The sequence below is a fragment of the Artemia franciscana genome, chromosome 2 (assembly GCF_032884065.1).
Source record: "Artemia franciscana chromosome 2, ASM3288406v1, whole genome shotgun sequence".
Taxonomy (NCBI): Eukaryota; Metazoa; Arthropoda; class Branchiopoda; order Anostraca; family Artemiidae; genus Artemia; species Artemia franciscana.
In genome coordinates this window covers 12,728,214-12,744,395 of record NC_088864.1, presented here as the reverse complement: position 1 = coordinate 12,744,395, position 16,182 = coordinate 12,728,214, and the positions used below count along the sequence as shown (strand labels likewise).

General features: G+C 34.7%; 1 protein-coding gene across 3 annotated transcripts in view; it reads right to left on the bottom strand.

The window, feature by feature from the left end:
- LOC136037432 (uncharacterized) overlaps nt 1–15,012 on the bottom strand; it is a 29,679-nt gene extending 14,667 nt beyond the window's left edge. The window contains exons 1-2 of one of the 3 annotated variants that reach the window (XM_065720201.1): nt 14,906–15,012; nt 5,381–5,605 (exon numbers count right to left, since the gene is read on the bottom strand). In XM_065720201.1, coding sequence (XP_065576273.1) covers nt 5,381–5,413 — 33 coding nt within the window. In that variant the 5' untranslated portion in view covers nt 5,414–5,605; nt 14,906–15,012. The remainder of the gene's footprint in view (nt 1–5,380; nt 5,606–14,905) is intronic. The other 2 variants (XM_065720202.1, XM_065720200.1) reach the window with 2 other exon arrangements.
- Nucleotides 15,013–16,182: the final 1,170 nt, after the last annotated feature.

Sequence of the window (16,182 nt, the reverse complement as noted above, 5' to 3'; positions counted from 1 at the left end):
GTCATTCCCAAAGACATAGTTCTTATGGTTTTTGACTATGCGGAACAAAATGGCTCTCAAAATTTTGATCCGTTGACTTTGGAAAAAAAAATCAGCGTGGGAGGGGGTCTAGATGCCCCCCAATTTTTTTGGTCACTTAAAAAGGGCACTAGAACTTTTCATTTACGTTAGAATGAGCCCTCTTCCGACATTCTAGGACCACTTGGTCGATACGATGAAAAGAAAAAAACAAACAAACAAACAAATAAACACGCACCCGTGATTTGTCTTCTGGCAAAAAATACGAAATTCCACATTTTTGTAGATAGGAGCTTGAAATTTTTGCTACAGGGTTCTCTGATACGCTGAATGCGATGGTGTGATTTTCGTTAAGATTCTATTACTTTTATGATTCGAAATAGGGGGTGTTTCCCCCTATTTTCGAAAATAAGGCAAATTTTCTCAGTCTCGTAACTTTTGATGACAAAGAATAAATTTGATGAAACTTATATATTTAAAATCATCATGAAAATCTGATTCTTTTGATGTATATTTTACCATCAAAATTCCATTTTTTAGAGTTTCGTTTACTATTGAGCCGGGTCGCTCCTTACTACAGTTCGTTACCACGAACTGTTTGATATGATCTAGGTGAACTACTAACATCAACAACTCTTCTTTTAGTCTACCTAGCACCTATTTGTAATTGAGCTAGGGGTTTTGCTGTACGATCGTAATCCGATTTTTGTCGGTCCTGTTCAATTGCCCGTTTTGTTCAAAATCTGTATGGTTGATGATTTTCTTTTGTAACTGATTTGAGGTTACACGGAGTATCAACCATAATTGCTGGCTCATTAATAATTCTGCAGGTGCAGTGAGCACCTGCAGATCAATATACTGCCATCAATGCGATCAATGGCATTGATCAAAATACTGCCATCAATGGCAGTATTTCTGTATTCCAATATTCTAATGTAAGGGTCTTGTTTTCCTAGTTTTGCTTTTGTCATAATCTGTTTGCGGGTTTGAACAAATTTTTCAACTAGTCCATTGAATTTGGGATACTATGGGCTGGAAGTTTTGTGCTGGATTACCCGCTCCTCTATAAAATTTTTAAATTCAGAGGCACTGAATTGAGGACCATTGTCGGTTGTTACTACTGAGAGGATTCCGTGTTTTTGAAACTGTACCTTGAGTTTAGTGACTATGGCCTTAGACTTCGTGGAATGTATTCCTATATACCTGGAAATATCCGCAATAGTAACCTACCGTCACAATGAATCCATGCCTTCCCATTGAAGCAAGTGAAATGACAGTTTTGTATTAATCTTTTTGTACCAATGTGTTTATTCATTCCAGAATAAATTATCATTCTTACTCTTTGCTTAGTTTTATCTAGACCGAAGTGGAACAAATGAAGTTTATACAGGGTGTCTTGTTTGAATTTTTCAAGGATAATAATTCATTCATTTTTGAAAAAAAATTCCTTCATTGGTTGAAAGCTCCCTTCTAATATTCTAAAATGGTAAGAGAGATTTTTGGCATTGTTTCCTCTCTAGAGGTCATCATTTCGAGATGGCTGCTTTTAGCTGTTGGAGTCTAGAATCGTTTGAGGTTTTACATTGGATTTGTTTAGCTCTTTCTATCTCTTTAGTTTAGCTCTTTCTTTATCTCTTTGATTTGTCTAGCTCTTTCTAATACTAGTTCTAGTCAATGATCTTCAGATGTATTGTTTGAGTAGATATTGTAGTAGGTATTGTTTGAGTAGTAGTGTTTGATGTATTAGAATCGTTTGAGGTTTTACATTTGATTTATTTTAGTCTTTTTGGTGTTGCTGAGATGGTTTGAATAATTGAGTGTACATATACTTCTATATCTTTGTGTAGTTTTTGGTTTGTATCTGTTAGGTGTAGTCTTGATAGGGTAGTGGCAATAGTAATATCTTTGCCTGGTCTATAATTGATTCTTAGATTGTATGGCTCAATGTATATCATCAAGCATTGGATTCTTGGAGGTGCTTTGTGTAGAAGCTTTGTTAGAATATTTTCAAGTGGTGTCATCAGTGATGACATCTATCCTCTGGCCATAGATGTATCGGTGAAAATGTTTGACTCCACACACAATTGCAAACAATTCTTTCTCGAGTTGTGAATAGTTTTGTTCTGATTTGTTTAGAGACCTCGAAACATGCCCAAATATATTTCCACCAGATGAGATTCTTGGCCATAGTCCATGTTTAGAGGCGTTGACTTCCAACTGGATTACATCACTGATTTTATTGAAGTACGCAAGGTTCGATACGATAGTATGTTTAATTTCTTTCGAGCTTTTTTCATGGTGTTGTTCCCAAAGGAATATTTCATCTTTTAGTAGGTCTCTCAAAGGGCAATTTTTTGTGGCAAAACTGGGTATATTTCTTAAAAGAAAGTTCAGCATTCCAAGCAGGGTTTGTAATTCTTCTTTGGTTGAAGGTGACAGCGTTTCAGTAATAGCTCGTATTTTTAGGGGTCAGGTTGTATTCCACTGTTCCTGATTATGTGTCCAAAATAGCAAACAAAATCCACTGAAAATTCACATTTGTTTTTATTAAAATATGTTCCTTTTTGTCTAGCTCTTTCTAATAGTAGTTCTAGTCAATGATCTTCAGATGTATTGTGCAAACAAGAATATTGTCAACTATTATTTTTACTACTTCTAGACCCTCGAAAATCTCTTCCATTTTTTCGGAAACTCACCCTGAGGGGATATGGGCTCAAAAGGATATCTTTTCCATCTATATTGTCCATAGATGGTACTAAACGTAGTAAGAAATGAAGCTTTTTCTGATAGAACCATTGACCTATAACCAGGGGTGGCAATGAGCTTAGAAAAGATGGTAGCACCTGAGAGATCAAGTATCACATCATCAAAGGTAGGTATGGGGTAGGAAGGTTTTTGTACTGCTTTATTTAAGTCATCTGGATTGATATACAGTCTTACATTTCCGTCTTTTTTTTCACTATTACTATTGAATTCACATCAGTTGATGAAACTTCTGTTGATCCTATGTCTTCTCAGTCCTTATACCTTCAAGACCAGAACACAATTCACGCTCTACTAAAAAAATAACAACAACAAACAAATGACCATGGATTGTCAGTTAAATTGACATATACTGACAATTCTTTGTTAAGGTTTTGATAATTTTTCATTTACGAAAATAAAGAAAGGTGATAACATTTCAAACGTATTTTGTCTTCAGTAAAGCGCAAATTGTTTTCTGGTCTTGAGAAGGCATAGGGGTTATCAGCCCTGCTCATGTTAATTTTTGACTTTTGAGTTTGACTTGGCTATCTATTGTAATTTCTGTTCGTTTTGAGTTTCATTTATTTATTGATAGTGATTTGTAGTATTTTTACGTTTGGGAGATTATTTCACTTTATTTTTGCTCATTCTTTAAAAAATATTTTAATCTATTTTCTTTTCTTTCCAAAAATTTTTTGGATGGCTTGCTTGTTGCCTGAAATAGTTGACTCAAGAGAGGATAGCAGCCTAGAAATCAGAGAGCAAGCATATGACACAATGGCCATAGATCAAAAACAAACAGTCATTTCTAGTTACTAATGAAACACGAGCTTCTATCAGATGCATTACAGGAAAATATGGGGTTTTGATGGATAGAGGTTATCCAGCCTCAGATCATTCTGAATCTTAAAAAAGGTACTAGAACCTCTTATTACCAGTCCAACAAGCCCCCTCCAAAATTTATACAATCATCCTTTCTATATACATCTTATATGCCCCCAGGACATAACTTATCTTGTCCTGAGGGCTGTGGGGGGTTGTCATCCTCGAAGACATAATTTCCAGTCCTTTCAGTAACGTTAAGCAAAATGGCTATCTCAAAATTATACTGGATGTGGTTGGGGAAATAGTGGCCGTGGGAGGGGGGATAGTTGCCATCCAATCTCTTTTGATTATTAAAAAGGGCACTGGCCTTTCCAATTCCCGATCGAATGAGTTGTTTTCGAAGTTTCTACGAAAACAAATAGCCATCTCAAAATTAAAATCACATACATTTTGGGAAAACACGAGGTGTGGGGGGAAGGGTATCTACCCTCCGATCACTCTGAATCTTAAAAAGAGTACTAAAGCTTCTGACTACCAGCTCAATGTGCCCCCTCCAAGGGCATATAAGATATATATATATATATATATATATATATATATATATATATATATATATATATATATATATATATATATATATATATATATATATATATATATATATATATATATATATATATATATATATATATATATATATATATATTTATTTATTTATATATTATATATATATATATATATATATATATATATATATATATATATATATATATATATATATATATTTATATATATTTATATATATATATATATATATATATATATATATATATATATATATATATATGCCCCCAGACAATAGCTTACAACCCTGGCCCTGAGGGCTGTGGGGGGTTTCCATCCTCAAAGACATAATTTCCAGACCTTTCAATTACGTTGAACAAAATGGCTATCTCAAAATTTGGATTGAATGGATTCAGGGAAATGGTGGGCGCGTGGGAGGGGGGTAGTTGCCCTCCCATCACTTTTGAGTATTAAAGAGGACACTAGCCCTTTCAATTTCCAATCAAATGAGCTCTTTTCAAAATTTCTAAGACAACAAATGGCATCAGATTTCTATCAGATACACTCCAGGAAAATATGAGGCACGGGGGATATCCGCCCTCTGATCACTCTGAATCTTAAAAAGGGCACTAGAACTTTTGGTTACCGATCCAAGGATCCCCTCCAAAGTTTATACGATCACCCACTGTATATATATATATATATGTATATACCTTATATGGTATATATATATATATATATATATATATATATATATATATATATATATATATATATATATATACCTTATATGCCCCCAGAGCATAACTTACAACTCTTGCCCTGGGGGCTGTAGGGGGGTTGTCAACATCAAAGACATAATTTCTGGACCTTTCAACTATGTTGAGCGAAACGGCTATCTCAAAATTTTGATTGGATGTGTATGAGGAAATGGTGGGCATTGGAGGGGGGTTAGTTACCCTCCAATCACTTTTGACTCTTGAAAAGAGCACTAGCCCTTTCAAGTTCCAGTCAAATGAGCTCTTTTCTAAGTTTCTACAACAACAAATGGGCATCTCAGAATTTCTATCTCTATTCTCTCTCTCTCTCTCTCTCTCTCTTGCTTATTTCTGTTTTGGAATACATATCTTGCAAACATTTTGTTCTTTTTTAGTGCACAATGGTCTCTTAGTTTTTTCGGACATGGCTCTACTTTGACCTTCTTGTGCGGTGTTATAAATGTCTCTACCCTTTTCACCAATCCATAATAGGATGTAAGCATTCTGTATTTTCTCGTTTTTCAGCTGTTGGGCCAATAAGCACCAGTCTTGCATGATCTTCAACCTTTTACCGTTCAACTTCAAGATTCCCTGTCTCCCAGTTTATTGATGGTAGCGTGACTCTCTCCATTCTGACATCATGCAGAAATTGGAAGCTGGATATTCAGATAATCAGTTTATTTAGACCCAAGCACCTACAAAATAAGCAAGCATAAGCAAATATAATAGCGCATGCACAAGCAAGGAATAAGCAATTACAATATAAGCATAAGCATATCTAGTAACTAAATAAAATGCTACATAGCACACCTGCTACACACATCACTTTACTTTACATGCTCCTCTTTTCATGGTCAAATATATGGGGAAAATTATACATTCTCCATGGATTTTCTACAACATGCTATAGCCTACAAATACAAGTAGTACACTTAGATTTCTTATCTAATAGCACTTCCAAAAATATTGTCAGTGGCATTACTGAGGGGGGGCGCAAGGGGGACACTTGCCCCCCAATAATTTGCAGAAAAATTACTAAGTAACGTTGAAACTGCTGCTTGTTTCAAGTTTCAACTTTGTTCTTTACTTCGAGAAGATAACTTTTTTAATTAATCCATCCTCATTTTTAACATAAAAAAATGCAAAAAACAGGCATTCATTACACGTTCTAATATGTTCCACATTAGTATTTATGCAAATATACTACCTTTGACACCTTATCATCCAATAGGTGAGACTATTTAATGGAAAAATAGCGAAAATGTACTATACCTCCGATTTTGCAATGTTTGCTCAGGTCAAGTTGTTTCTCCTGATAGGCAAGGGACTTTTACTTCCTAAAGTCTATAAGTTCAATGTAAGATTTTCTTGTTTTAAAACTTTAAAAATGGTTATGAAAGCACCCTCTAAATCTTTAAATAGGACAGAATGGAATCACTAAAAAACAAAAATCATCAAAAACAAGATAAATTTTTCATTGAATAACATGACAAGAAATCAACAAAAAAGGAAATAAGACTCAGTATTTCTTATAATAACATTCACCTTGTAGCTAGATAGGTTAGATCAGTTGAAATTTAGTCATAAAAGTTAGTAGGGGGGAGGAATCAGCACCCAGAGTCATTTAATTGTTTTAAATTTTTACTTCCAATATTTAAATCAAAATTCCAAAATAGCACTAAATTCTCTTAATTGTAACTGAAATGGCTAGTGAGCAATGATAACATACTATTCCTAGCGTTTTAGGTTCACATACTAACTCATAAATGTAGAACTGCCTCTATGTGCAATACCATGCTGAATTTTTGCTATTTTCACTTTTCTACATATTTCTTTTAAGGCTGTGATCAAGTGAACTGATGGATCTCGAAAATCCCCTGTTAAATTGGAAATTTATATTTAAAAGTACTCAAGTATTCATTGACGGAAGATACCGCTTTTAATATCAGGCTGTAGCCTCTTGAAGATGCTACAAAATGTTTGCTAGGATTTTGCTCTATTTCCTCTAATTGCTTAGAAATCTTAGAAAATGTCTAGCTCTTTTTCACAAGTGTACTCTATGAAGGATATTGCTTTTAGAACAAAATCGGTACTATCATGAGCAGAAGACAATAACCTGTAAGATGATTGCAACCATTTTTCAATGTATTTTCCTGTTTTCGAACAGCCCCATAGAACATTTTCAGCTACATGAAATTTTTACAACTTTTTTGCCAGAAAGAATCGTTTCAGATCGCCCTAGAGACCAACTTGACAAGCTGGTATAATTAACCTGCTATTTCCGCCAATGAATTAGTGCTATTTGAAGGGTTTTTGACAATCGACGGTCTCTAGAGAATTGAGAGACAGAGGGCTACCCGAAGTTCAATTTTGAATATCGATGTTTTCAAGTTCACTTAATCACGGCCTTAACCTGCTCCAAAGAAAAGGAATCAACAAATGTACTGAAAATTATTCGCATAATGTCAGTACTACTTGTGTGACATTTATATCTACATCAGTATGTTGTAAGGAATGTCTGTTGCAAGCAGAACAAAGTGAATCTGAACAATATACATATAATTTTCTCACAAATTAGAAATTTTATGCTCACAAAATAAGTAGTACCAGCCCACACTCTTTTATCTATTGTTATCATTTCGATATGCAGCAGTAGGAGACTGGGATTTACTAGGTTAAAAGAATTTTGGGGAAAAAATATTCAGGACCCCACTCTCCCTTTCAGAAATGCATACCTCGCACAAAAAAAAATTCTCAAAAAAATCTGTAATTTTTCTAGATTTTTTAACTATGATGCTAAGGGAAATATGATTTTCGAACTGTAGGCATCAATTCTTTTCATCCAATTGGCATCCCTGGTAAATTTTAATTAATGTGAGGTTTCTACCACAATGCTACTAAGAATTGTTCTGATTTTCTGGATATTCTTAACCAAACAATGCTCAACAAACAAGTTAATAATTGATATATTTTTTTAATACTTTAAATTAAAAATACTTTTGCTATTTCAAATGCAAGAAAAATTACCAGGGGGGTGTTCCATGGAGAAAATTTTTGTTCATGAGTGGGGGGAAATTTATACACCAAGTTTTATTTATCCAACAATACCCTTTTTTGGTAAAAAAAAGAAAAAAAAACAACCCAAAGCCCACTCTTTGGGTGTCATTCATCACTTTATAACTACCTTACAAAGTCGAATTTACAAAGAGCAATTAAATATGAAAATTAGTTTATAAATGAGCCCATAATTAGCTTTCTATGATGTCCATGTGTCTGGCCCAGGCTTTCCATTCCAAAAATGTCACCCAAATTGTGCTTTTAGTGCACCCTGCAGGACCTTACAATGGCTTTACTGAGTCAAGGCATATAAAAACAGTAATATGTAGGATTCATTTTTTATGGGTCCTTAAACAGCTCTCAATGATGTTCTAGTGCCTCAATAGCAATGAAGAAAAGTAAGAGGAATTATGACTGCTGCCCATATAAAAAGTGATGTTTTCTTGTTGTTCAATGAGTATCATTTACTGTGCAACTTTCCTGTGTAAAGTTTCAGCTATGGCAATATTTGTGATGGCCCTTGTCAACAAAGAGACTTGATTTTCCCTTAGACTAACAAGAGAAACTTTGGAATAGAATCATCAGAGCTTTCAAACATCTTTAACGCACATTTAGGGTTGTGTTTTTCACAAAATTTTTAATACTGCTTCCCCAAAGGTGGTTTTAGATGAAAGAGGTTGAGAGGGCACTCACCCTGTGTACTGAAATTTTATGGGTGCAAATTTGAAATAAATATTCCAACATTTATAATCATTTGTAGTTTTTAAAAAGTTTTCTTTATTAGAACAAAATAGAGGTCATAGTTGGCAGTATGTTAGTTACTTACTGTAATGCTTATATAGGAATACTTAATACTTACAGTAAGTTTAAGCAAATTGAAGAGACCAGAACTACTGCTACTTTTCTCTGAAGGATAACCTATGCTCAATGACCATCTGGAGGTGGACCCCCTGTCCTCCCCTACAATAAAAATGCTGAAGCTAGACCCCTGAATATTGCTGTTGTTTAGACATTAGACCCCCCCCCCAGAGGTCTCAAATATAGCCCCAGTAATATATTTTTCAATTAATTGCTCTTGCATTATGTCTCTGATTCTTTTAATAATACAAGCATCTGTAGTTCTTACTGGATAAAATTTAGATTTGCCTTGAGTGAGAGAAATAAAATTGTAAACATAAATACTACTTGTGTAGAAAAAAAAGATTACAATGGAAGGAAACATGATCTTGTGATTAATAGAAACATGCTGGCATAATACATGTAGAAACTCATTATTTTAATTTTTCTTCTACTTTTTGTAAAATTCTTAGTTTTTCGTTTTTGCTATCTTGGAAAGTAGTTCAGTTAGGCTGGGAGTCTACCTTCGTGGTGTAAAACAGAAAAAGTTTTTAAAGAGCATGAAACCCCTTGGAAATGACATCAAAGCCTTCCAACATGTCATTTTTGAGGGAGTTCAGGCTCTTTTTTAAAACTTATGCCAATTTGTTTTCATACCATCATTTTAATATTAAGACTACTGAAAATAATAATTACCATTCCTTAATCCTTTTTCATGATTTTTTCATTTTTCATCATGGCAATTTTCTATCATCAGCAAGGAGAAGCAAGCCTATTTCAGAACATATTTTTAAAAATTAGTTACTAAGGGCTGTTTTTAGCTCTTTTAGCCCCTTGAACAGCTCAAAATGAAATTTTTTCTAGAAATAATGGTAAAAGTCTAGGGTTTGTTCAGTACATAAGGAAACATACTTAGAATAAAATTCTTATTTCATAATAGATCTTAGCAACATCTCCTGGGATGATGTCCTAATTGGTTCCTTAGAACAACGAAGGCAATGAAGAAAGGTAACCATTCAAAGCCTGAAAATTATTGGCCTATTAGCCTGACCTCAGTTGTTGTCAAAACACTCAAGCACATAATCAATTATTCAATCCTTTAGCATTTGGCCACCAACAAGATCTTGTCACCCAAGCAGCATGGCTTCCAGTCAGGGAAATCAATTGAAACATCCTTTTGGAATCATACAAGGAAATCACAGATCTAATTGACCACAGACATCCAGTTGACCTGCTGTTGCTGGACTTTCCCAAGGCATTTGACAAGATTCATAACAGTCAACTGCATTCCAAAATATCTGCTGTTGGCATCAATCCATGGAAAGACTGGCTAATGAAATTTCTTACAAATCGCAAGCAGAAAGTTCACTTATTTGCTACAGACGGCCAACCAACTTACTCTGACAAGGCCAAAGCAATAAGCAGAATACCACAGGGTACTGCATTGTATCCAATTCTCTTTATGATTTACATCAATGCTATATTTAACCATATAAACAATGGCATGCATATGTTTGCTAATGATGCTAAACTCTTTGGTATTTCATACCCCCAAAGCATCCAGCATGACACAGATGAGCTACAAGATTGGACCCAAGACTGGCTTCTCCAATTCAACATAGGCAAATGTGCTCTGTATTACACTTTGGACCTAATAACCCAATGGCTAACTATACAATATATAACCCTACGACAAAAGTAAGAGAGCAGAGCAGAAGAAAGGGATCTTGGTGTCATCATTGATAACAAGTTTGAATTTAAAAGCCATGTCCAGCATGTTGTTTCCCATGCAAGCTTCAGTCTTGGATTACTAAAATGGACTATTAATAGCAGACAGGAATCCATATTTATAAAACTATATAGAGCTCTTGTGTAAAACCCCATCTCAATTTTGGCATGTGTCTTGTTGGTCCTTCTTATTGACAAGATGTGAGGCTCATCAAAAATGTACAGAGATGAGCAACAAAATGCGTAAGAAGTCTTACATCAGCCTCATAAAAGGACTGCTACAGGTACCTAAAACTACCCACTTAAGTTTACAGACACTTGCAGAGCAATGTGATGCTTACTTACAAGCTGCAGAATGAAAAGTCGGCTATTTATGGCTGCAATCTCAGTTCCAGCATAACATGAGAGGACACTCCAAGAAGCTACCAAAGTCAAGCTCCCAATCAAGAACTTGCCAATCGTCCTTTTCAAGAAGAGACATAAATCACCAGAATCAAAAATTTCAACTGTCAGTGCTCCCTCCATCCAGTCCTTCAAAAACCAACTTGACAAGGAATGGGGGAAGAAGCAGTAGAGATTCAATTGGTAGTCATTAACCAAAGAGCACTACAAGTCAGGAAGACCTTAAGGCTCTCAGATGGATTAAGGTGATAATATGCAGATTAATCCTAATTAATATATTTTGCAAGTGGAGATGCTTTATCTTCACTTCTTTCACAGTAGTACAAATTTTTTTAAGGAAAATTCTGAAAAATAACCATGGATTTGACTGTATTTATCCATTTTCAAATAATCTATATATATGAAAGTTACCACCATCAGTGCCACCTAATAATTTATCAAAAAGAAACATACTAATAGGCAAAGACTAATTAATTAGGTTAAGTTAGGTTAGATTAGTTAGATAACACTTGGTTATTTGCTTATAAACAGTTTTCAAGAATCAGAGCAGTGGCTCTCAAACTGTGGTAGGCTATGTGTACCTCTTGGGGGTATGCAAAAAAATTTAGGGGGTATGCAGCTGTCCAGCAACAAATAAACAACCCTTTAACTCTAGGACTGGCAATTTTATTAATATTTCAGCTAAAGTTTACTTAGTAGGCCTACTGGTAACTGAGAAGGGGTATCTAAAATGTTTTAAGGGTAAAAAGGGGTATAGTGTCTAAATAAGTTTGAGAACCATTGACTTAGAAAAGGATATCCACAATACAGGTAATATGGGGGTTAAGTTCATCTGAGATGCAAGTATATACTATGCACATATATAGGTTCTAATAAATTCATGAATTTCTTAGAAAAATTGCAAAAACAAGGAAAGAAGTGAAGATAAAGATTCTCCCTATGCAAAATGTGTTAACTATAATTATTCTGCAGTCTTATTTGAGAGTTTGCTTGGTAAACACCTTATTTTGGATATAACCTATTAATACAGTAAGCTCAAGCTGGTGCGATTTCCCTATAGACATTTATTGAAACAGGAGTGGTTTCTCCCTTAAACTGCAGGGATCAGGTAGCAAGAAACTATGCTTCCCTCATTTATTATTGCTAAAATCCAAAGAGTTGCTGTTACTAATTATAAAGGAGTATGTGTGCTATCATCACCTATACATGTTCTTAGAAGAGTCACCAAAGGAACCATGCTTAGGCCATCACTTTTCAAAATATATATCAATACTACTTGTGAAATACTCCAAAACCTTCTCACACTCTATGCAGATGATTCTTAGATCATTGGGGCAGCATCATCTTAGCCAGAGGCTGCCTCAATCCAAGCTGATCTCAACAAGCTGGATGACTGGGCTAGACAATGGCTGCTTGAATTTAATCCAAGCAAATATAAAATTTTACATGTTGGCAATAAAAATAAAACACATATTTACACCATGCAAAACCAAATAATTGGTCAAAGAGAAACCCTTAAATCACATTTACAGCAAGATAAGGTGGACTGCATCCTCCTGTAGAACATCTTGCTGTTGAATTGATGAGGTGACACAATTAGTGGGTGTGATGGGGTGTGGGGTCCCACTGGTTCTTCTATTCTGTATTACTCCACTCCAAATCAACTGCATTTTTGAAAGAATTAATTGATTCACCAGTGACAGTCACATTGGAAAGAAACCCCTAGTTGCAGTTACAGAGGAAAGAGACTTGGGTGTCATAGTTGACTACCAGTTAAAGTTTCAAAGTCATACAAAAAGATTTTAGCTAGTGCAAACCATTTTTTAGGGACAATTAAACAATCATTCACAACTGGATCTCCACAAATAATCACCAAGCTCTACAAGAGTCTTGTCAGACCCAAGGCTAGAAACTGGCATGTCAATTGCATCTCTCTTTTGCAAAGTGGACAAGGATATGATGGAAAAAGTACAGAGGAGAGCAACAAAGATAGCAGAGAGGTGCCAACATCCTCCTTGCCAAATGATACTGTAAACTCTGAACTTATGCAGCATGAATTACTGAAGACAAAGGGGAAACATGATTAGCACTTACAAGTTGATTCACAACAATCCAATTCATGGTCTCTTCTTTATTGATTCATCACAGCAAACAAGGGGTCATTCTAAGAAGTTCATAAAGTTCAATGCTCAGAGGAGGGAATGCCATCACTTCCTAACCAACCAGGTTGTAGACCTGTGGAACTCCCTGAGAAATCATACTGTATCCAGTAAGACCATCAAAGAATTCAAAGTATCACTTGACAAGGAGTAGAGCAATAAAGAATGGAGGCTGTAATTAGACACCTTGGAGTCCCAGACCAGAGCATAAACCCTAGTCAATCAAGTCAACTTAAATTCAAAACAATCCAAATAGATCCACATGGCAATTGTTTTAAAGAAATGATGAGCAATGCTATAGGATGCCTTCAATTGCTCCAAGTTGCAATTTAAGGTAGCCTAAAGATTTGTATATGGAACTATATACACTGTCAAATAAGCTATCTGGTGGTATCCCCTTAGAGAATAGACAGAAATATTGAAAAATGTGAAGGAAAAATGGTAAGCTAAAGGTATCACAGTTCATATAATTGACTCACTAATAAAGTAAACATACAAATTGATGCCTTTTTTATGCTCTTTACAAATATAATAATCACTTCTATTTCAAATTCAAATTTAAGGCCTTTTTGAGGTCTTACAAATGACAAATTTTCAATTAAAGTATGAGTTATTGGTTGTATTTGACAAAATATTACTTTGTTTTCTAGGTTGTTTTCAACAAAATAATAGCCTACTATATTTTCTCAGTGCCAAAATTATTTATAGTTAGGTTAGGATTGGGTGGGTTAGGTTAGGTCAAAAAGTGCTTACATTTGAAAATGCAATAGAAGTGATGGTAAAATTCTAGTTAATTGACTTCTTGCTATCTCAGAAAGGGTTTAGTTTAGGAAAAGTGCCCACCTCCACTCCTTCTCCCTCTAGAAGGCCCTGAAATTTGCCTACATGACAGGTCTATACCTATTGAAATTTTGACAAAACAACATTTTACCTTCATTTTCAGTTACTAGTTGCCTTTTCTCTGCCTTTAGCAATTCCTGTTATTTGAGTAGAATTTTGAACCATATCAATGTTTTTTTTTTTAATTTAGGAAATGTATTTGCATATCTTTAAAACCTTATAAAATGGATATGAGCAAAGTTATGAAGCTGAAACAATTTGTTGTACTTCAATTAAGCAGAAGATTTATTTTGTAAGGTTTCAATTTTATAACACATATATTTTTGAAGGTTATCAAAGGTCAGGGCCCTTTAGAGGGAGAAAAAGTGGAGGTAGTTGCTTCAAAATACCTTGCCAGGGCATACTTTAGTCTGTAGATTCATTCCTGAAAGTTCCATTTTCCTAACATAAACCCTTTCTTTGATAGCAAGAAGTCAATTAACTAGAATTTTACTGAAGTGATTATCATTTTTGTATAGAGAATGAAAAAAGGGCATCAAGTGGTATGTTCACTATAGCCTAGTAGCCTAAGTCAATTGTATGAACTGTGATACCAGATGAAACAATGTGATTACCTGAAAAACAAGAAAAGTAGTAAACATAAAGGTTCTCTCCCGGCAAACAATGTGATTTAGCCTATGTCTAGGATTGATAATAGCCTAGTAGGCTAGGCTATTTAGAAATAACTAGTTTCAGAATTTTTCTTAAGTTTGCTTATGGAGAATCAGATGTATATACTGCTAAATATTAATCAATCTTAATTTAGGAAAAAATAGGGTAAGTAAGTATTTAATACTAGGCTAGTCTAGTTTCCAGAACCATGTAGGCTAGGGTTGTTTTCTGCAGAGTTAAGAACCAAACTAACACCAGAAACATATACCAAAATTTTCATTTCCAACCCAACAAAACCAAAGTTGTCTTAAAAATACTGACTTTGTCGTTATCTTGACGAGTTCCATTGGTGGTAGGCATAAATTTGCCTCGTGGCAAAGGTCTCCAATTATTTCGCATTTTTTTAATAGAAATCAAGCAAAGTTGCCAATTCTTATATTTAATAAGAATGTAAGAAAACGCAAAACCATAGATATTCGGATTTAATAAGAAAGATATTCAGACAAAATATGTGTAATATACTTTTATTTCATAAGCTTTTTATCTGTGGTAAGATACAATAAGATCTTTTTGCTGAAAAAAAGACTCTTGAAACAAGCTTTTGATAACTATCACTTTCTTCGAACAAAAAAGCAGGCAGTTTCTGCTTTTGACCCTCACAAGCGGCTTTTGCTAGATTTGGGCATAGGCTCAGGTTCTAAATGAATTTTTTTGTATTTTTGTTATTTTGGCAATCTACAAATAGATGCTTAATTGATAAGTTGGTTACAAGAGAAGGAAACACCTAAACTGCAGTTCTATTTAAATTTATGTAACTGTACCGTGCCTAATGTATGCTTAAATAAGAGCTAAGAGCTCATATGGCACTTGTGACGAGGCAAGAAGAGCTAAAAGCCAAAGATCACATGGTATGAGCTCTAAACAAAATTCTAGGAATCAATAGATTCATTTAAAAGGAAAATGAGAAACTTAATGCCGGTCAGGATTTAAAATAAGAGCTTTGAGTCACGATGTCCTTCTAAATATTAAAATTAATTAAGATCCAATCACCCACTCGTAAGATATAAATACCTAATTTTTTCTAATTTTTCCTTTCCCTTTAGCCTCCCAGATAGTCGAATCTGGGAAAATGACTTTATCAAGTCAATTTGTGCAGCTCCCTGATACGCTTACCAATTTTTATCATCCTAGCACGTCTAGAAGCACCAAACTCGCCAAATTACTGAACCCCTTCCCCAAACTCCCCCGAAGAGAGCGAATCCAGTAAAGTTACGTCAATCACCTATCAAGGACATTTGCTTATTCTAACCACCAAGCTTCAACTCGATTCCCCCACTCCAAGGGTTTTCCAATTTTTCCCCCTCCAACTCCCCCCAATGTCAAAAGATCTGATCAGGATTTGAAATAAGAGCTCTGAGACACGAATTCCTTCTAAATCTCAAATTTCATTAAGATCCGATCACCTATTCAAAAGATAAAAACACCCCAATTTTCACGTTTTCTAAGAAATCTGGTTTCCCCCTCCAACGCCCCCCAGCGTCACAGGATCTGGTCGGAATTTAAAATTAGAGCTATAAAGCACGAGATCCTTCAAAATA